This window comes from Lygodium microphyllum, chromosome 17 (genome assembly GCF_053477565.2).
Source record: "Lygodium microphyllum isolate KBCC chromosome 17, Lygodium_microphyllum_v1.1.10, whole genome shotgun sequence".
Lineage (NCBI taxonomy): Eukaryota > Viridiplantae > Streptophyta > Polypodiopsida > Schizaeales > Lygodiaceae > Lygodium > Lygodium microphyllum.
Genome location: NC_141151.1, coordinates 78,318,493 through 78,341,203, shown reverse-complemented (window position 1 = coordinate 78,341,203; position 22,711 = coordinate 78,318,493). Strand labels below are relative to the sequence as shown.

Below are 22,711 nucleotides of genomic sequence, written 5' to 3'. Positions count from 1 at the left end.
GGGTCTTTTGCCACTTACTATGGTGTCTGTGCCTGCTGTAAATGGCAGGACAGACTTAATACAGCAAGCTGTTGCTGCACCATATGCTCCCGAACAGCAGGGTATTGATGATGGTTTGCCACATGCAGTGGAAGAAGCAGTACAGCATGACACCCAATATGGCTGTTACAAACTCTCCAGGAGAGTAAAATGGATGCTCCTATACCTCAATGCACTAGAAGGGCTACAGAAATGCAGCAAATGATGCAGGGGGGCACATTTGATTGATTTTACGGAAGTAGATGATTATGATGAGCATGTGTTTATGAGCTCACTATTGGATGATGATGAGCCTACTTCCTTGGACAAAGCTCGGCAAGATGTACATTGGATGCAAGCCATGCAGGATGAGTTAGACTCTATTGCCACTAACTCTACATGGGATCTTGTGGATTTACCACCTGGTAAGAAGGCCATTGGCACAAAATGGGTTTTTAAACTCAAACACAAGGCTGATGGTACAATTGACAGGTACAAAGCACGGTTGGTAGCAAAAGGCTATGCACAAAAGAAGGCCATAGATTATGAAGAAACTTTTGCTCCTACATCCCGTATGAATACGGTGAGATGTGTGATTGCTATGGCTGCAAATTATGGCTGGAAGGTACATCAATTGGACATTAAGACAACATTCTTGAATGGGGATTTGCATGAGGATATTTATGTGTCACAACCTCGAGGGTTTGTGGTTAAAGGGAAAGAGCACATGGTATGCAAGCTGCATAAGGCTCTTTATGGTCTCAAACAGGCTCCTCATGCATGGTACTCCAAAATTTATGCTTATTTGGCTAGCAAAGGGTTCAAAAATAGTCCAACTGCTCCCACTCTATACATTTAGAATGGGGTTTGGGGGGGGGGCGGGCAACTTGTTGATTATCATTCTTTATGTAGATGACATGCTACTCACTGGACCTACACAAGCAAAAATTGCAGAAGGCCGAATTAAAACATGCATTTGCTATGTCAGATATGGGCTTCCTACACTATTATTTGGGGATTCAATTCACCCAAAATCAGCATGGTATCATCATGTCACAGTCACAATATGTGGATAAGCTGTTACATAGGTTTAGTATACAAGATTGCAAAGCTATGTGCACTCCTATGGAGTCAAGCTTAAAGGTGTCTATACATGATGGTGAAGAGATGTCTAATGTTGCAATTTACAGCCAAGCTGTTGGCTGTCGTATTTATCTTTGCAACACACGCCCTGACATTCAATATGCAATGTCTTAGGTGAGCAGCTATATGCATAGCCCACGGACCATACATTGGCAAGCTGTTAAGCAGATCTTCAGATATTTGCAAGATACTCAATCACATGCATTATTATTTCCTAGGGGGGGAGACTTGCACTTACAGGCTTACAGTGATTCAGATTGGGCTGGTGATGCAGACACTAGGTAGTCTACTAGTGAACACTGTTTCTTTCTAGGCCGTTCATGCATTTCATGGCTAAGTAAGAAACAGCCTACAGTGGCTACCTCGTCTTGTGAGACTGAGTACAGGGCAACCTTCACAGCAACAGTGGAATGTGTATGGTTGCATAGATTGTTGGTTGATCTACATTTACCATTGGAGGGTCCTACACCCATTCTTTCTGATAGTCAGAGTGCTATTGCAGTAGCATGAAATCCTGTGTTTCATACTCGCACGAAACACATAGAGGTGCATTACCATTATGTCAAAGAGATATGCTATGCAGGAGAGATCAGCTTGATGTATATACCCACACAGAAAAATATTGCAGACATTTTCACCAAGGCACTACCACGCGAGAAGTTTGAGGCTTTTCGAAAGTCCTTAAACTTGTTACCCTTTGGTGATTGATCATCCTTGTAATTCATCACATTGGCACTGCAAGGGGGTGTTAGAATTTGCCGATTCTATGGAAAGAGCCCAATGTAATTTGTGTGGTGTGGACACTTATTAAAGTGTCAATGTAAGGTGTGTATACCTAGTGTCTTAGAAACTTAAAGTAGTGACACTAGGCTCTAGAGTAAAATAAACCTAACTCTAGTTAGTTGGTGGAAGGCTGGTTAGGTCAACCCTTGACCTAAACATAAGTTGTACTTTCACTCTATCTTTCATTCTAGCAAGTACACTCTTCTCTTTTAGCATGGATCCTTTCTATATCTTCCACATTCCACCACCAAAGGTAGTGAAGTAACCCCTATTGTCTAGCTATCCAACAGAAAGCAAGCTCTTCTTAATGCCAAGTACATACCTAACATCATGAAGAATCAATTCTTCGCCATATTCGAGAGCCAAGTGTATGGTGCCTACTCCCTCAATATCACATGCATGGTTATTCCCTAGGTAAACTTTCCCAAGGTTACCTTCTACATAAGAAAAATGCTCCAAAGATGGAGTTACATGAAATGAAGCACCACTGTCAACAATCCACGATTGTGACAAACCATCATGAGTAAACAACAACGCATCTATCACATCCCTTTTAGTGATATACATGTCTTCCACTGTCATGACATGTGGATCTGAAGATGCAACCAGCAAATCAGCATCTTTATTTTCTTCTATCTCCTCAATAACAGCATTAGATACCACATTTGCCTTCTCTGTTTCTTTAAGGGCAGAGCTGCCCTCCTCATTCTTTTTACCATTCTGCTTTTTGCGTTCTTGCTCCTTTTTATGGTACTTGCAATCGGGCTTTTTATGCCCTTTGCGTCCACACTGATAGCAAGTGACTTCTTGCTATTTTTCCTTGCTTTTGCTGCGATTTTTTTTCTTATTTGCAACATTTGACCTCTTTTCAATTCGTCCTCTTACATTGTAGGCTAATCCACTATTTTCCCCACTTGCCTTGCATCTAATCTCCTCATTGAGAATAGAAACACACACACCATCAAATGTCAAGTTGGGGTTGTTGCTCAATGACACAACCAATGCTTCCCATGAATCTGGCAAAGTCATGAGCAAGATGATAGCCCTCAGCTTAGGATCAAAAGCCGGCAAGCCTATGTCAAAAGGCGACATACCAACGAGACAGTAGGGTTTGCGGGGAGGAACACGAAATGAACTTGGCAAACATGGAGAAGAGAAGAAAAGAGAGAAGAAACTCTGATAAATGGAATGAATGTGATACAAGGGAACAAGGGTGTTGTAGCACAAGGAAGATGATGAAGACAGCTACGAGCCACGAACCGCAATGTCCTCCTAAAGGGATGTGAGGGTAATGGAGAGGCTGGAGCAATGTCCTCTTGAAGGGCTGTGAGGATAGTGGAGAGGTTGGAGAGAAGAGGTGACACACTAAATGAATTAGCCGTAAGGAATGAATGAGAGAGTGACCTATAAATAGGCACAGTCAGTCTAGGGTGGCGCCCCTTTTTGGGTTACAAACCCTAAACACAAAACGAAAAAAAGCAAACTGTAGGTAAAGGGTGAAGGGTTTCTCAACACCCCCTCTCCCCTCTCAGACCCAAAAAGGGAAACGAGAGAAGTGAGGTGCAGACGCAATGCTACATGCTGAAGAATGCTCATGTAGCAGGTGCCAATTGGACAGTGTCCCTCGTGGGAAAATTGTTCACTTGCCCAAGCGCCCTAGTACAAAGATTATGAAAACATGCAATGCATAGGAGGAATGTCAGACTTTGTGGGGTGCCGAGAACCATAAGCATATGCCCGTACTCGATCTTGGGAGGTGGGTCCATGCTAACCAAGGGACGAAGAAGATCCACCCTATAATCTAAGAATGCCACTTGAAAGGAGACCTTTAAAGATAATCAAGAGACCGGATGAGTTGTAGAACCCGAAACTCAACCTCGAGAGAGAAGCCACTAGCTCCATGACTCCATGTGCTAGAAGAAATACGAAGGCCTAGCCACCAAGTTACTGCTAAAGATCCAAGGGCCCCGATCTAAGTAGGTCCTCTAGATGCTGGATATGAGTAGAGGAAATGACTACTCAAAGGAGAGCCACTCCTCAAAAGTGAAAGGTGGTGGTGTGTTAAGAACTTCGTGGCACATAGGGTCCCTTTCTGAATCGGAAGGAATAGAAGTAGGAGCCCCCCCTGAAGCGAAGAAGAATTGTAAGCCCCCTTTGAGAGTGAAGTAAGAAAATCCCCCTCTGAATCCCAGTTTGAGAGATAAAAGGAATCCAACCACTTATGGCTCACCGACTGCAAAGCATCCGATGACGAAGGAAGTGCCGCCGGCCATGCCAAAGAAGGTATCTAGGCTTGGGAGAAGAAGCCGGAAAGCACCCAGAAGTGGCCTCTTGAACCTGAGTGAAAGAGGATGGAGAAGGAGGAGGCTCAGGATGAGCCAAGGCTGGGGAATAGTTGCGGGCTCTCAGGAGAGTGGACTGTGGAGGAGATGTGGGCTGGGGAAGCCACTATACTCGGTAGTGGGTAGGGAAAACCTCCACGCAGTGGGGTGGTCTCCAGGAGGGCTTATCGCCTCATAAGGTCTTAGAGCCTCCGTGTGCTTAAAAGGACTTAGTGCGCGTCGGATGCAGCTTATTGCCTTGCTCATGATACTCTGATAGCCGATGCAGAACAAACTCTGTGGCCCAGAAAGGAGAGGTGGCACAAGGAGTACCTGGTGGAAGATGCATATACTCCGGAGGGGTGGAGAGTAGAGGTCGATGTCGACAATCTTCAATGAGATGACCATTCGTCCCGCAATAGTAGCACCCAATAGAAGGGCAATCTATCCGTGGAGACACCATGGTACCGATGTGGCAAACTGGAGAAGGGAGGATTGGAGGGAGAAAAAGGATATCGGATCCCAAGTGTTGTGACCACCAGTCAAAGTGACGGAGTGAGAGAAACACCAAACGTTGATTACCGAAGTGTGAGGAGACTAAGGCGATTGTAGAGGATGATACCTAATGATGTGGGTGAAACACCAAAACATAGCAGTAGAATACTACAATAAAATGCCGCAATAGAACATCGCAGTAAAGCGCGACAGTAAAACGCAGTAGTAGAATGCCACAGTAAAATGCCAGAATAGAACACTATAGTAAAACGCAGCAGTAAAACGCGACAGTAGAACGCAACAATAAAATGTCGCAATAAAACGCGGTGATAGCAGCAATCGCAAAGGTTGGACCGCCACGTGGTAGAAGACTGATGGCTGAGATATGCACACAAGGGTGAGGAACCTACACGGGAGGGATGAGGCTGAATGGGGACAGCTTGTCTATTTATAGATGTTGAAGTAGCAGAAGAAGAAGAGAAGTGGATGTCGAACCCGCCACCGATCTTTGCCTTCACTGGAGTGGAGGCTCTTTGCCACTGTCTGAGCAGATCCAGCTCTAATACCATGTCAAAAGACGACGTAGCAATAAGACAATAGGGTTTGCGAGGAGGAACACGAAGTGAACTCAGCAAACATGGAGAAGAGAAGAGAAAAGAGAAAAGAAACTCTGATGAATGGAATTAATGTGATATAAGGGAACAAGGGTGCCGTAGCACAAGGAAGATGATCAAGACAGCCACGCCACAAACCGCAATGTCCTCCTGAAGGGGTGTGAGGATAGTGGAGAAGCTAGAGGGTGTTAGCAGAGTATTTGTCAGCTCATGTATGAGTCTGAGCTTGATCTGGGCTGGGCCTTTTTATTAGGTATTTTAGGTATTTTTCTGGTGTGGCATTTTATGCCATTGGGGCATTTTATGCACCAGTCAGCCAGCATTAATGCTGTCCGACCAGCATTATTGCTCCCCACTTTTTTAGCCTATTTATACTCAGTGCTCCTCCTCAGTCAGTATCATCATCTTCACCATCTGTAGACTCTGTGGAGAGAGGAGCTAGTGCCAGTGCCAGTGCCAGTGCCAGTGCCCACGCAGCCAGTGACTCACTGTTGTATGCGACTGTCTCGTGTTCAGATATATGGATTCCATTTCCCGTGCATACATCTGAATTCTCATCTGTATCGTATTCTTTTCTTTTCTCTTTTTGTCTTGTGTTTCAGCAGTTTATTTCAGCACATGTTTATGCTTCCACCGCTGCTCCACTTCTGACATGGTATCAGTTTTCAGGATGTGTGTTTCTGCTGTGTTTTATTGCTGATTTCAGGACTGTTTTGTACCCCTGCTGATCAGGCGATTGCTGTAGCAGCCAGGTGACCTGTTTTGGGGCTGTTTTCAACCTGCGTTTTTTCCATTTTTGCCATCGTTTGCTGCCTACGCACCCTCTGCTGCCTGCGTTTTTCATCTGCAGCTGCTGGCGACAATTTTCTACCTGTTTTTCTCCAGTTTACAGCCTGCGTTTTGCTGATTCAGCGTCTCTCGTGGCTGGGTGACTGTTACTTCAGGCCGTTTTTGCTGTTTTTGGCAGTTTCTGACTGATTTTTTGACTTTCTGCAGCAGATTTTGTCTTCTATTGATCAGATTTTGGTTTATATTGCATGTGAACTCTCATTTTCTGCCGTCTGTGCTTGTGTTTTGGCTGTGTTTCCTCTCTAAATTCCATCTCTTCTCTATTTCTCTTCTTATCCTCTCCATATGGCTCCTCCGTGCACTTCCACTGATGATAAGTTACATGGACCTGATTATCTCACATGGAGTGCTGTCATGAAAGCTTGGTTTGTGCAGAAGCGGTTATGGTACATCGTCTGTGGAGCTATTGCTCGCCCTCTCCGTCCTTTTCCTCTTCCTGAAGACTTTGATGAGGACAACCATGAGGAAGCGGTGCTCACATGGGACTCGGACGATGCCCGTGCTTACTCGGCGTTGCTTTGGTGTATTTCTAAAGCGGTCTTACCGGCGGTTACCTCCTGTAGGACATCTCCTGAAGTATGGCAGACGTTGCAGCAGATGTACGAGGCACCTTCCACCATGCGGGCAGTCACACTTTATGGCCAGCTCCAGCAGATGAAGTTTGAGCCGAAATATACTATTCAGTCTTTTCTTCTTCGTGTTACGCAAGTACAGGACCAGCTTCGGCACATGCAATCTGCTCTTCCCGAGGCGCATCTCATCGGGACGGTCCTCTACAAGCTCCCCCCGGAGTTTAATGGAGTGGCCAATGCTTTGCGGGCGCAGACATCATCGACTCCTGTCAGTTTTACACATATGACCTCGATGCTTCTTGAGCATGAGACATCCTTGAGATTACAGGGGCGACTTCTGACACATTATGGAGGCGAGGCTTATGTAGCTTCAGAGAGGGGTGACGGGAAGAAGAAGTCGAAGGCCCAGTGTTACCACTGTGGCAAGAAGGGACATTTGCGGAAGGACTGCAAGACGTTAGCGACTTCCAGGAAGAAGGAGCAGAAGAAGAAGCGGGATGTTGACTCTACCGATGAGTCCTCTCCTTCATCAAACTCCGACTCAGATCCTCCGACCAAGGTGAAGTCCCAGGCGCGGAAGGGATCCTCTTCTTCGGATCGCGGGAAGGGCTTCATGGCCCATTCCTCGGCTGCTTTCTAGTGGTGGTGATGAGGTCATCCCTCACGACTCTCTTGTGCCAGAGAGGGAGTGTGAGCGGGTGTTCAGATGGGGCAGCCACGCCTCATCTATACTTTTATACAGGTGCACAGGTTCCAGAGAGGGACGTCCCTGACGCATCGACTTCAGTCTGGCGGAATCAAATCCTGGAGCTGGGATTGACATCCAGGGATACTTTGGCGGTCTGGCCAAAGGTGGGGAATCCATGGTCACCTATGTTCAGGGGCATTTTTGACAGGATGGTCTTGTATGCTACTGCGAGACATTGGTGATGGACACAGAGACATTCTATGATCTTCTCTATTTTCAGGTATTGTACGATCGACATCGACATCAGGTCAGTATCATCATCTTCACCATCTGCAGACTCTGTGGAGAGAGGAGCTAGTGTCAGTGCCAGTGCCAGTGCCCACGCAACCAGTGACTCACTGTTGTATGCGATTGTCTCGTGTTCGGATATATGGATTCCATTTTCCGTGCATACATCTGAGTTCTCATATGTATCGTGTTCTTTTCTTTTCTCTTTTTGTCTTGTGTTTCAGCAGTTTATTTCAGCACATGTTTATGCTTCCACCGCTGCTTCACTTCTGACAGAGGGAAGAGGTGACGGACTGAATGAATCAACCATAAGGAATGAATGAGAGAGTGATCTAGAAATAGGCTCAATCTGTCTAGGGTGGCACCCCTTTTTGGGGCTGCAAATCCTAAACGCAAACCCTAAATGCAAAACGCAGAAACACAAACTGCCGTTTCTCAACAACCTGCATCCTATAACAGACTCAAAATACCAATAAGAGCATTTAAATGCTCTGAGGCGGGCTTAGACTCATCAAGCTTCAAGTTGACTAACTTTTGCATGAGATAGACTTGATTGACAAGAGTTGTATTCTCATACGTAGCCTTGAGTTTCTCCCAAATTGCATAAGCAGTGATAAGTCCCTTGATATCAACCAAGATGTCATCTTGGACAGCCATGTTGATGTAAGTAATGGCTTTCTTATTCATTTTAGTCTAATCCTCATCTAGCAAAGCAACAGGCTTATGTTCTGTCAAAGCATCATCACAATCCTTCAGAAAAAGTATACCTTGCATACAATCTTTCCAAAGATCAAAGCCATCGCCATCAAATTTACGAATCTCAAAAAGATTCTGTGTCAAATGTAGATGCACTGCCAGCCATCTTCAGCAATAAAATACTGCAATAAAATGTTGAGTACTTTCAGCCAATAGCAAGGTTGCTAAATATAATAGCAAGGTTGTTGAATATAACAGCAAGTACACACACTTGTACTTCCAAAGGTGTCCAAGAAGCAGATATTTTGCTGCAATTTCAGTCCCAAGAGCTGATTACAACATGTACATGAATCAAATCTGATACATATGCATTAATGATAGCTCCCACTTCAATAATACATCACCGTAATGCCCAAATGCAATAACCCAAGTGTTGTATGTACCACTATTTCACTGCATAATGAGCATTCAGCAATACATGTACCAAGAGAAGCTGCTCTTTTACAACAATTGATACATCCCAAGTCCAAATTTCTCCCACTCAGCAGTGAATTTGCTGTAATTTCAATATCAAAGCACAAATTGGCTCAAAATGCATCACCGATGCAAAAAGCCCCAAAAATTTTCCAATAAATTTGCCCCAATTGCATTAATACATCATCCTGCGAGTCAAACACAGACAAATGCCGCAGAAATTTCACAAATTCTGCAAAACCTCAAATATTGGGGTCCAAATGCACAAAGTTACAGTGAAATTGGCTCAGATGAACAAAATTTCACTTGTATAGGAAAAGCCCCAAATTATTGAAGCAAATGACACAATGTCTGCAATTTGTGGGTCAGATCTCACTGTTCTGCATGACCAGCATCAAATCTGGGAAAAGCCCCAAATTTCTGGGTCAGATGTCACTGTTTTGCACGATCAGCATGAAATCTGGGAAAAACATAAATCTGCACAGATCTGAGCCCTGTCCTTGTGCACATTAACCCCTGTCAAGAACAGGGGACCTGCTTGCAGGAAATAATTTAAAAAATTTTGAAAATGCCAGAAACACGCCATCATGACCAGCGTGATGGTTGCCACCTGGACACGCTTGATTTGCTGGTCACAACCTACTCGTGGCCTGTGTCTGGTTGATGCAGCTGTCGTCCTGTCCGCGTTTACTGCTGGAATGCGCCACCCGCTGCTGTTCGTGCCTACACCTGCTGCCGACAGCCTGTCCCTGGCGCCACCGACTGTTGCCTGCCTGGTTACGATTGCGCCTGCTGCCATTGGTCAAATGTGACCTGTTGACTGCTTGAATCCACCTAGAGCTGAGGTGACGACTTGCCTCTCTGCTCACACACACACGCAGAGACTAACTCGCACAATTCTCAGGAAGCGCGCACACTCTTGCTGATGCTCTAATACCAATTTGAAGGGCCATGAGAGGAAGCACTCAGGTAGTGTGCGTGTCAATCGAGGTGTATTCAGCAATGCAGAGAGTGGAGATTCAAGAGATGGGTGTGTACCAAATTCCAATGTGGTACACACAAAGAATAAAAGAATGTATTTATACTTAGGGTACGGTACACTTACACCTACAAGGGTGTGTTCACATGTGCAAGTAAATATATACACGGGAGTAGCGTAAGGGCCTTTACACCCAACAGTATCTCACATGGTTGCACGGTTATCTACATTTCTTGGCGCTAGATTGGCCTAGTAAAGAGTTGCAGCAAGATAGATCTAAATGTTAGCAGTCATGTTTGTCATGCCTTGTCATCTCCTGCCTGTGAGCCTCAGTCTGAGTCAGACGAGGACTTTAGGAGCTCTGACTTGTCTATCACTTGTTTTGACGGAGGAGGTAGCTCATTCTAGAGTACTCAGTTTATTGCATTTCAGTGCATTTTCTCCTCCAATCGGGATTTTATGTGCGTTTCCCGGGGCAGTTTCTGCATTCTTCAGCCTGCCTCACGTGCCGGACATTGTCCACCCTTTCCGGGATATTTCTGAGCATTCCTGGCATTTTTACCAGCATTAAATGCTGGTCGGATCAGCATTAAATGCTGGTCGGACATATTTATGGCCTCAAATTTCAGGTCGGCCAGTTTTTGGGTTTTTTTGGCTATTTATAGCCATTTCCCACTTGGCAATCAGTTGTATTATCATCTTCCCTCCTTCTTTGGCAAATGCACATTCAGACTCCGTCATCTTCCTCCGTCTTCGGTGCTGCCGTCATCATTAGCCTGATCTGGTGCCCTCACTGACGCTTCCGGCTGCGTGCAGGGACTGATCAGTCCACAGTTTTGTATTCAGCATTCATTACAGTCAGTGCAGATTTTCTTCCTTCATTTTCTGCTTTCTCTCTCTCTCTCTCCCTCTGTGTTCGTGTTTCTTCTTCCGTTGCGCACTCTCACATGGTATCATCGCCTAACTGAGAGCACAGAGGAGAGCTTCCATTGCAGAGGAGGACACCATCAAGTGCAGCCTTTCTTCCCTCCTTTCCAGCCCTTGGCGGTGCTGTCCAGGCTGAAACGCAGCCTTATCCCAAAGTTATAGGTAGAAGGCATGATTGCAGGAAAAGACAAGTCACTTTCCGCCACTTTCAAGATGAAAAAATGTGCTTCCATGATAGGGCATGCTTTTTTGGATCAAACCTCACCCTCTAGCCACTAACCTTTTTTCCAATGGATAAGAAACACCTGGAAAAGGTTAGAAACGTTTCTTACTAGTTTCATATGTTTCCTACGTAGGAAACGTTTTTCCATGCAACTATGTCAGTGCAATTCTTTTCTTCTATTTTCTACATTTATATCGACCTCTCTCTTTCCATGTTCATGTTTTTCTATTGAGCACTCTCACATGGTATCATCACCAAAAGAGAGGACCCACAGGTTCTACAAAGAGGAGACCACACTCTACTTTTCTTGTTTTGTGCAAATCTGTCGTGAAGATCAGTCATTTAAGAGGGGACGATTACTATCCACTGTTGGCGACTGCATATTGTTGCCCCAGCTTCATCAAATGCAGATTTTTTGCATTGTTTGGGCCTTCTTCAACATGTGCAAGCATCTACACCCTATGTTCTAGCAATGCAGCTGATTTCTCCTCCATTCGGACAGCTCAGCATCAAGATGCGATAGCTTCTTTGTGTGTTTTGCAAATACTTTGATGGAAGATGGATCTCTGATTTGATAGGTTTGATGAGACCAACGAGGAAACAAACCAATATTTTGAAGACCAACACTAGTTACAACGTCGAAGAGGCTGTCATTGTTGTCTAGATCATCCCGAGGATTGACACGTAAAAGACTGAAGATCAAAACCCCAATCTCACAAAGATTGGCATTTTGGCAGGTCCAGAAGAACAATGCAGCCTCATTCACCACCAGCTTCTATGTTCCTAATACGGCTCCTATTGAAGGGCCTTGCCTAGCCATTCAAGCACCATCAATGCACATGCCTATCCTTTGATCTTGCAAAGTGGTGTGTATACTAGATACCTTTGATCTATGGACTTTTGTTACAACCCCTATTCACCATCCAGTAGAGGATCCTCATATCGGTTCTACTATTGACAAGGTGGCTCTTTGTGACCGACTCAACTCAAAGCCCAATCTTACCTCTTCATGAGCTACCAAGACTCGGTTCTTGTACATGTTCATAGAATCTAAACTACAACGGAGGTTTGGACAAAGTTGTCTTCTCTTTATGAACAAAAGACCTTCGCCTACCACATCTTCATTGAGAAGAAGCTCCGAATACTATATGTTGATGATTCTTCTTCCATGAAGGATCATATCAACAAAATGAAGGAGTAACAAGATGAACTTGCTTTCAGAAGTGGATGCAGTGATGGAAGCGTGGAAAACTGTTGTAATAGACTGTTGAACACAAGACACAAAGGAAAGAGAAAGAGAAACACAAGAAAAAAACACTGCACAAAGAACTCACAAGTAAAGAGATACTCGGAAAATGGAATCCATATACCAAGATATGAGACAGTACAGAACCAATGTGAGTCACCGGCTATGAAGGGACTCGCACCTGCTCCTCTCCCTCCACCAAAACTGTCAGATGATGAATGGCACATGATGCATGACAATAATAACTGTGGAGGAGGAGTGCCTAATAAATAGGCAAAAATAATGTCATAAATGATGTTAGGTCGGCCAGCATCAAATGCTAAAATGACCGTCATAAAATGCCAAATAAAATGCCTAAATAATCTAGGAAATGTCTTGGTGCCCTAGCCCACTGACATGCACAGACTTAAACATGAACTAACATATCTGCTAACACTTATATCTGTTGGCCGAACAATATCATCCAAAGATGTTGGTATGATTCCTATTACTCATCTCACATCTCCAAAGCATGGTCTTCTACACCAATTTACTCAATTCTAGAGTTGGGGACACTATTCTTTGGGAGAAGCTTGCCTCGCTTATTTTAGAACAAAATGCATGACTCAAGGAGATTGGAACCACTGGATCCAAATCCTCAAAAGCTTTCATTGCAAGTTCAGGAGGGGCCAATAAGAAGAACAAAAAGAGGAAGCAGGCCAAGCAATCAGAGCCATCTTCCGACTTTGATACAAATTCGAAGGGGAAGCACAAAGGATATCCCAAGTGTCCACACTCTAGCTCGCATCAAAAGAAGAAGTGTTGAAAGAAACACCCTCACCTTTGTCTAGAAGCAAAGGCTGGAGCTACATCATCAAAGTCTTTATTAGTAGATATGTCAACTCGTGTGTGAGTCTATGCATGCCACATTGGACTAGGCATAGTGTTAGATATTTTAGGCATTTTATTGTGCATTATTTGTTGTACGTTAGGGCTTTTTTTATGCCAATCGACCAGCATTAAATGCTAGCCGACCAGTTGTCATTTATGGCACATTTATGTCCTATATATTCTTGCTCCTCCTTAGTTATACAGTCATCACCTAGAGGTCTTGTTGGAGAGAGGAGCCAGTGCCAGTGCCCACCTAGCTAGTGACTCCACCTGCTCTTCCTATCCTCTCCAAATGGCTCCTCCGTGCACTTCTAGCGATGATAAGTTACATGGCTCTAGCTATCTAACTTGGAGTGCTGTTATGAAAACATGGTTCGTACGGAAGCAGTTATGGTATATTGTTTGTGGAGCTATTCCACGTCCTCAATGTTCTTTTCCAATTCCAAAAGATTTTGATGAGGACAATCATGAGAAAGTTGTGCTTACATGGGATACGGATGATACAAGTGCCTATTCTGCTCTTCTTCCATGTATTTCTAAAGAAATTCTACCGGTGGTTACTTCTTCAATCATTTTTCCTCCGTGTTACATAGGTATAGGACCAACTTTGACACATGCTGTCTACTCTTCCAAAGGCACGCCTTATAAGGACGGTACTCTACAAGCTCCACTCGGAGTTTGATGGAGTAGCCAATGCTTTGAGGGCGCAAACATCCTCGACCCCTATTTTACCCATATGTCCTCGAAGCTGCTTGAGAATGAGGCATCTTTGTGTCTACAGGTCAAGCTTCCGTCTCATTATACAGGTTCTAGTGCGGCTCTTGCAACTTCAAAGAGGGGTGACAAGAAGAAGTTAAAGGCCTAGAACTCTCACTATGGTAACAAGGGACACTTATAGAAGGACTGTAAAGAGTTAGCGGCTTCGAGGAAGAAGGAGAAGAAGAAGAAGAAGCAGGATATGGACTCGCCTGTTGAGTCATCCTCTTCCTCAGACTTCGATTCAAATCTTCCAGCCCACACCAAGGCCAAAGTACGGAAGGGATCCTCATCTTCAAATCGAGCAAAGGACTTGGTTGCCCCTTCCTTTGCTGCTTTCTATTACAAGTGATACGCTCATCCCTCGCAACTCTCTGATGCCAAAGAGGAAGTATGAGCGAGTGGTGAGATGGGATAGGCTTCAGTATTGGCTTCCAATCAACTTTAAAGTGTTTAGAAATACAAAAGAATATTTCATCTACCAAACCTAAAAATAACCACCAACATTTGAACCCAATTTTATGGAGCATCTGCTTTGATGATTGTCTTGCATATTTACCATGCAATCCTATATTGTTTCTCTTAAACCAAGGGATTTCTCGTAATGAAATTGTGAGAATATCACTTTCTTCATGACAAAGTTATTCAGAAAGTGCACAGGGCTTAAGATCTCGAATCTCAGTCATTGTGTTGTAATAACAGGCTTTAATGATATTTAGATCGAAAACAATGACAAACTTTGATGTAAATGGAGTTATAAAACTACCCAATGGATTCACCGAGCTGAGAGAATAAGTTTGGTTGTTATCGTCACTTCGTACATGTTGTCAGCTCATGTTCCATGTTGAAACCTACAATTTCTACAACAAAGAAGAGAAAAATGGCTCTCAAACTTAGGCTGCTCAAATGTGTGTGTGTGTCTGTGTGTGTGTGTGTGTGTGTGTGTGTGTGTGTGTGTGTGTGTGTGTGTGTATGTGTGTGTGTGTGTGTGACTGAGAGAAAGTCTAAATAGCTAATATTAACTTTCTAAATGAGTAAACGCCTACTTCTTAATCCAATCTCATTCTTTGAGTGGGCTAATTAATGCTTGGGTCATTAACCACATGTGAATTGCTCACTTGGTCAAACTTAAGCTCAAGGCTTGCTTTACAGCTTAAGCAAGCTACTTACTAGTCAAAACTTTCAAATGATCGTTAATTCTAAGGTGCAAACTTTCAATTGAATGAAATTTTCACATTGCACCTTGTACCACATAGTATATACACTTGTCCGCTGCATTCTCAATGTCAAATTCTTCCCTACCAATGCAATGGTTATTGTGCCAAGAGCTAGAATACCAAAATTACAGAGTTTATTTTAATTAAATCATTGAGTCAATTTCCCATTCTAGTGACAATGAGAGACTTTCTTGTCCCCTTTCACTATTTCAAATCAAACCTTACCACTACAAGCCTACAAGATATTACTATAAGAAAACTCCCAAATGGCAAAAACTACTTTGTCATGTACTCTAACACAAAGCATTTTAAAATATTGAGAATAATGGAATTAGGTGGATGAAAAGAAGATGAGACTCATCAATTGTTGATCTCCGTCTTGATGATAGACTAAGGTATGGCATGATACCTAAACATGTTCTCCATGAAGAATCCTGTCATATGATAAACTTTTTATCTTCTTGCATATTGGACTAAAATATAGTTACATAATTTCCCATAATACTTGAAACTACTTTTTCCAACAAAAATCTCTCTCTCTCTCTCTCTCTCTCTCTCTCTCTCTCTCTCTCTCTCTCTCTACCTTCATCATCATCAAATCCGCAACTCTCTATCTTTCTCGTTGTTGTTTTTTAACTTCAAGCCCTTGCTTCAAGTATTTCAATTCCTTAGGGATCATGAAAGAAGCCATATTAATATACTATACATCAACCAAGACAAAAGGCTGAATTTCCTTTCTTGTAGTCTTCAAATTTTTTAAGAACCTTTTGGTTTGTTGCATGAAGATTTATATTCCTAAGTCCATGTATGTATTGTACATCTCACATGATCTACAAGAGTAAGCAGTAATTTTTCACTCTCCAATTGATTGTAACTAAGCTCATCCCTAGGAACATGGCTTACGTAAAACAGCATTTTCCCAATCCCGTGTGAGTGTATTTTAGCTAAAGGCACTCAAACATGCTTGTACTACTAGTCCGCTTTCAGATTCTATAAGGACTACCCTCCTTTATTCCATGGCTTGTTTGATCAAGCCCAGTAAAATTTGGAGCCTTATTTATTGTCTGATGGTGTACACACCATGTATGAATCCTTATTGCTCAAATCTTTAACAGTGCAAATGTTTTTGTTTACTCAATCTACCCCTTATCGAGGAGTTATTTGACAATCTGGCTTGGCATGCTAGTCCAGGCGTTTTGCACAGTTTAATGCACATCAACCACAATTGTCTGCGGTGAAGCTTCAGAATAAAGTTACAAGAAAACTAGATGCGTCAGTTTCACATTGTATAAAAATGTGGAAGACATAATAAATCTTCATATGAAACTGGATGATTTTGCTTCAACAATGACAGTGAGGTCATACAGTTTCAGAGTACTTGAGGTCATTGTTCTATGGTAAAGGTTTGGAATAAGCGATAAGAAAGGATCTACATTTGGATCGTAACCCTGGATAGTTCAATTTCGGCATTGTATCAGACTGAGAAAGAAATCATAAGTCATCGCATGGAGTCAGGTCATGAGATTTCAGAGTACTTGACGCCATTGTTAATCCATATCTTCGTAGGCTTAATGCAGAGTAGAAGACACATTAGATTAAGTGCGGTTGTTTCCAGCATTCCAAGAGCAGAACTTTGCTCAAAATGAGAGTAAACTGTGTTCTTTACTGTTTCCCTTGAAAGCTGTTTGTGAACAGAGAGAAGACTATGATGTGTTCTCACCTGCTCGGCCAGCTTTTCCTTCAAAATTTTCTCTTTATCCAGGATTTTAATTGCCACGCTCTGTCCAGTTTCAATGTTCCTTGCAAACTTGACTTTGGCAAATGTTCCTTCGCCGAGGACGCGGCCGAGCTCGAACCTACCGACCCTGGTACGCAGATTGTCTGTTCTGTCATTGGCCTTGTTCATGTCGGAGGATGAGCAAGGGGAAAAGGATGAAATTGAGATTTTTTTTTAAGGGTCAGGATTGATGCTGGAAGCGAAGGATGTGTGGTGTGGGACAGTTGTACAGAGAGAAAATAGAGGAGAGATTTAGATAAACAAGGGTGAGAACTTGTTTTGATCTGAGATTGATGAACAGGGAGTGCAGAGAAAGGAAGGAAACGAAGGTGCCCACGGCCTCAGAGCCGTGGGGAGGCGTCCCCTGCTCAGTGAGAGAGAGAAGAGGGAGACCGGCTATGGTATGAGCGAACCCAGAGACACAGAGAGAGAGAGAGTAGGGCCTCAGAGCCGTGGGGAGGCGTCCCCTGCTCAGTGAGAGAGAGAAGAGGGAGACCGGCTATGGTATGAGCGAACCCAGAGACAGAGAGAGAGAGAGAGAGAGAGTAGTGAATACAGGCCCTTGAAGAGAAACAAATTGGGAAATTGGCAAAAGAGCAAAGCAAGGAGAGAGAGAGAGAGAGAGAGAGAGAGAGAGAGAGAGAGAGAGAGGAACCAGGCCCACTAGCGAAAATCCCCCGAGTTGAGGGAGGAGAATGGTGGGTAGCTTTCAGCTTTTCCCGTTCAGTCAGAGAGAGGGTGTTCTGACGATCCCCTTTTTCTTCCTCTTTATTTCTTCCAGCGATAGAAGGAAGCTTGGAAGATGGAACCACTGATGAGGTCTAATGATGAGCCTCTCACTGACTGTTTGTCCATTGTTTATTACTTCCACACTCGCCTTTTGTCACCCTCTCACTCAATTCCTAATCCATCCTCCAGGCTCCAATCATTCTAACGTGCAACAAGAGTTTGCTTATTGTGGGTGGACCCTAATTGGAGGAGCACATGTATGATGGGGCCTTGTTCTCATACCTCCATCATGGATCACTCAATCGTACATATCACCTTCTTTACAATTGAGCGGGTGTAACGCTCCTAGCTCGAGATGAAGATGTGGGTGCCTGGGAGAGGAGTTGTTCTCATCGAGGTGTAAACATGTTGACTTTCTAGCTCAAGACATGGCCACGCACAAGAGTTCTTCTCATTAGTTCTCCTTGTTGCAGCTCTCAAGCACGAGAAGTGGGCACATGCGATAGAGAGAGGAGTTTGTTCTCATCGATGTGGAAACGCATTGGCCATTGGTTACATTTTAAAAATTTGGGCCACGTGTTAGTTGTTATGGCCAATTATGAAGAAAAATATGTTTTTATTCTAGTCAATTGGGGACAATCAATTCCAAGCACGCATTCAACAAGTCAGAGGAGCCACCAACAAAGCTCCAACTAGGATAGACCATGAGATGGATGTAGTAAGAATACCACTAGTATGAAGCTACAAGTTGGTTTTTGGCATAATCTAAACACCAAAAAAAAAGGGACTACATGCAATCAGGCTCTATCCACTAGAATGTCACACACACACACACACAGAGTATCTTGAGGAGGATTCAAACATGTATTGCTCTATCCACTAGACTGTGAATAGATCCACACACACACACAAAGTACCTTGAGGAGGATTCAAACATGTCTTGCTCTATCCACCAAAATGTGAATAGATCCACACACACACACGCACACACACACACAAAGTACCTTCAAGAGGATTCAAACATGTCTTGCTCTACCAACCTCAACTTGCTGAGGATTCACCATCTTCCAAAGTAACTTTACACAAGTGAACATTTATACATAAAATATGAAAAATGTGATTTGGCCACTTGGTTGCACATGTAGCCCACTCTTGTGAGTTTTCAAATTTTTGAATCCTTGTAAGTGAATACTAGTCTCATGTCTCCATGCCTCATTGAGCCCTTGTGAGTGGATGTTCATCTCATGTCCCCATGCGTTTTATACTAGACACATTATTCCCATGGCATGTGCATGCTCCCCACTTCATAATTGGCCCTTGGGTGGCCCTTTCAATTTCATCCATCTTGAAGTTTCTATGACTTTTAAATCTCTACCCCATATCCATGACTTTTAAATTGCAAGCTTGAAGCTTCTACCATATCCATGAGGATCCTTATATGGGCCAATATTAGCCATACAAAATTCATCTTTACTATCCAAGTTTAGACTTGCACAAGCATTGGGTTTAAATTGTTCAATACTTAGACAGCTCATTGCATGTAAAGCCCAAGGGTTAATCTTATTCATTGTTATGGCAATTTTGTTAACATTCATTAATTGATTGACTCATCCCACAAAGGTTTAGTTTCTTGCTTACATTTAGTGCATGCACTTCTAAAATGAGATGAACACCTTGTCCCCCTAATTTCCCCCCTTCAAACCCAAAACATTGCATGATAGTTGATTTTCATGGGTAAAGAAAGCATGACCAACCAAATGTGATCACACATACACAATCCACTAGGTTTGAACCATTGAAGCATACTTTGTACTTACACAAATTTGAACAACTTGATGGTTAGCCAACCTCTAGCTATTCATTCGCAACTTACTTGAGCATTATGAGTGCAATAACCTAAGCGCATTTTATTCATAAAGTTGTATACCTTAGAACTAGAGAGATAATGGGTGCAGATAACATAAATGGTTAGCTAATATTAATTTTTCTATATACAATGAAGTAAAAAAGCTAATCTCTTTTTTCTTTACAATGTGAGTATCTTCTCTATCTATTGTTTGAAGGTTTGGCTTAGGGATCCACAACTGATCAAAGCCTTTGAATCCTATATGGCACAAGACGGAGAAGTTTGGTATTCAAGAAATAAAGAGGCCTTTTCCAAGAAGGGTGATGGGAGTTATATTTATTCTCTCTCTATGTGTGTGTGTGAATTTTTTAATTAAATATATAAAATAAGATGATATTTTAATGGTTGAATATGTGTATGCAATTTGTATATACTCTAAAAACACTCAAAAATGCAGATACAATGTAAAAAGTTAGTTGAATTTCTCTTAGTAGTGTGTAAATGAGATGGGATAATAATTTTAATGGTTGAACATGTTCATACAATGTACCTAGCACCTAGACTATAAAAACACATGAATAACATACATGCACATATGAACACATACACGTATGCACAAGTACAAACGTATATGTACATGAATACACATAAACACATAGTCCATATGCACACATGCTCATACACACTTAAACATATATGAGTGAGAAAAAATGGGGAGAGGGAGAGAGAGGAGAGAAGAGAGAATGGATACATATTTACAAAACTATACAAAGGGATGCACGTGTATTAAACACACATATACATGTATACATATATATGCACACACATAGAGAGCATAGGAGAAACAAGAAGAGAGAAAAATGAAAAAATGAGAGAGAGAGAGAGAGAGAGAGAGAGGATAGAAAAGTATGCGAGTGAGATCATCAATGAAGGAAGCAAGTATTAACATAATACTTGCAACCACTCAATGTTGAAGTCTTTGTAGGACCCCATACATTAGAATGTATCAATTCAAGTAGCTTCTTGTGCACATGTTTTTCATGTGGAAATGCTTACCTTGCTTGCTCTCCAAATTGACGTGCTTCACATACTTTATGCATCCCATCAACCCTAAACTTGGCAAGTCATCCACAATTTGCTTTAACTTCATGTCTTTTAGCTATTGCACATTCTTCTCTCATGCCAAATTTCAATATCAACCACAATACCCTGAACCTTGTGCAAATATAGTAGCATCTATTTCAAGCAAACTTACATCAAGAGTAAACAATTTGCTAGCATGTTTTCCTTTTGCAATCATTTTTAAGATCTTCTACATAACAACCATTAGATGTGAACTGAACCTGCAATCGCTATTCTACCATCTGAACAACACAAACTAAGTTTTTTGTAATATTTGATATATGCAATACATCAATCAAGTACTTAGTTTTACCATCATGTATACTCAAAGGAATATTTTCAATATGAGTAATAGGGTGAGTTGTATCATCCCCTGTCTCCACAGAGCTTGGAGACTCTGGATTGCACATCTCTCTAAACCACTCTACATGAGAAGTCATATGGTTAGAGGCATCTACATCTACAAGGTGTTGCATAACAAACAACTATTCACTTCTGTCATCATTGTTTTTACTACTAGATGCATAATTACTTTGCTGCTTTTTCCCATTTCTAATTTCGTCATTCTCTTTTAAGTAGTTTTAAGAAATGTGGCCTTTCTGACCACAATGCCAACACTCCTTGCTATTACCAAAATTATTTTGCCTATTAGAATATGTAACTTGACCCCCTTCCTCGGGATTGTCTTTCTCTATTTTGCTATGTATCATAACTTTGACCACATCCATCACTTGGCTTCTACCATAACCTCTACCTCTACTAATAGGATAAAACACCTATTCAGACTTGTTCTTGCTTTGAGAAGAAGAGAAATCCAAGCCAAGGTTCTTCTCCTCAAGTATTAGCATAGAAATAAAGTTTGTAAAATTAGGAATACCATCTCTTGTACTCATAGATGACATGAAGCTCTTGTATTCATCTCTTAGTCTATCTAAGCATGCACACACAACATCATCATCATCAACTACTGCACTGATAGATCCAATAGCTTCCACAATACTCTTGATGTTTGATGCATAATCATTAATGGACAAGCTCCCTCTTTTTACTTGGTTTAGCTTTGATTTGAGATGTAGCTTTTTGGCATTTGTGTTTACTTCGAACATCCTTGATAGATTCTTCCATGCAATAGCGAGGATATTAAATTTATACAAATAGCCCATGATGCTATCTGTAGTTTACAAACAGCCAATACATGACTTTACTTTGTGTTTGCGCCCAATCTTTCTTAGCCTTTACCTATTCTGTAATAGCATTTCTCACAATAACGTTAAGTGCTACTACCAAGTCTCCTTCAATGTAATTCCAAACACCTTTGCCCTTCAAGAAATTTGTCATCCTGAACTTTCATGCAAGATAACTATGATTATCAAGCTTCTTGCTAACAATTTGGTTGAAGTTGTCAAACATTTTGACAAAACAAAAACTTGTAAAAAATTGCAATCTACAAGCAAGCTCATACCATGTGCACCACAATTAAGCACACAATCATTTTCAGTAACAATACAACAATAACTGCAATCTAAAATCTATATATAGATGCCTTCTTTGTTTGCAATCCGGCGAATGCTTGAAACTTTACATATTTGAATTTTGTAACCTATGCACGTGTAAATGGTTAAAAGAGCCAAAACTACAGTATACACATAAACTATTATTGGGACCACTTGTAGGTCCAAAACGAAGGTCGAAATGACATCACATGCCAAAAATCACAACGAGAACCCCTAAAGGATATATATGTAGAATATACACTAGTCTTCTTGCTTACCAAGTTTCATTGCAATTAGAGAGTGCAGCCTTGCCAGCCTTAGAAATCTCTTGCAAGGCAAATCAAGAAAAGCTATAAGAGCTTCTTACCCGTTGCTTACTTGCTTGCTTTTGCACTCCAAAGCCTTCACCTTAGCCTTCAGTCGAGATCCACATAGCCATGGGATGGATCTACTACCATGAAAACAAACAAGAGGGAAGAGAGGTGAAAAACCTAGGAGCATAAACACAAATGCAAAGGAGGCTTAAGCACATAAAGAGATAGGGTCGAAATCTTCTTCTTCTTTATTCTTCTTCCACATAAAGAA

General features: G+C 42.2%; 1 protein-coding gene across 2 annotated transcripts in view; it reads right to left on the bottom strand.

Annotated features, from left to right (window-relative positions):
• LOC148022068 (CBL-interacting protein kinase 32-like) overlaps positions 1 to 17,583 on the bottom strand; it is a 68,566-nt gene extending 50,983 nt beyond the window's left edge. Inside the window, exon 1 of one of the 2 annotated variants that reach the window (XM_087697679.1) lies at positions 16,880 to 17,583. In XM_087697679.1, coding sequence (XP_087553805.1) covers positions 16,880 to 17,065 — 186 coding nt within the window. In that variant the 5' untranslated portion in view covers positions 17,066 to 17,583. Of the gene's footprint in view, positions 1 to 14,708; positions 14,779 to 16,879 lie in introns of those variants that run through there. The other variant, XM_087697681.1, reaches the window with a different exon arrangement.
• Between the last annotated feature and the right edge of the window lie 5,128 nt (positions 17,584 to 22,711).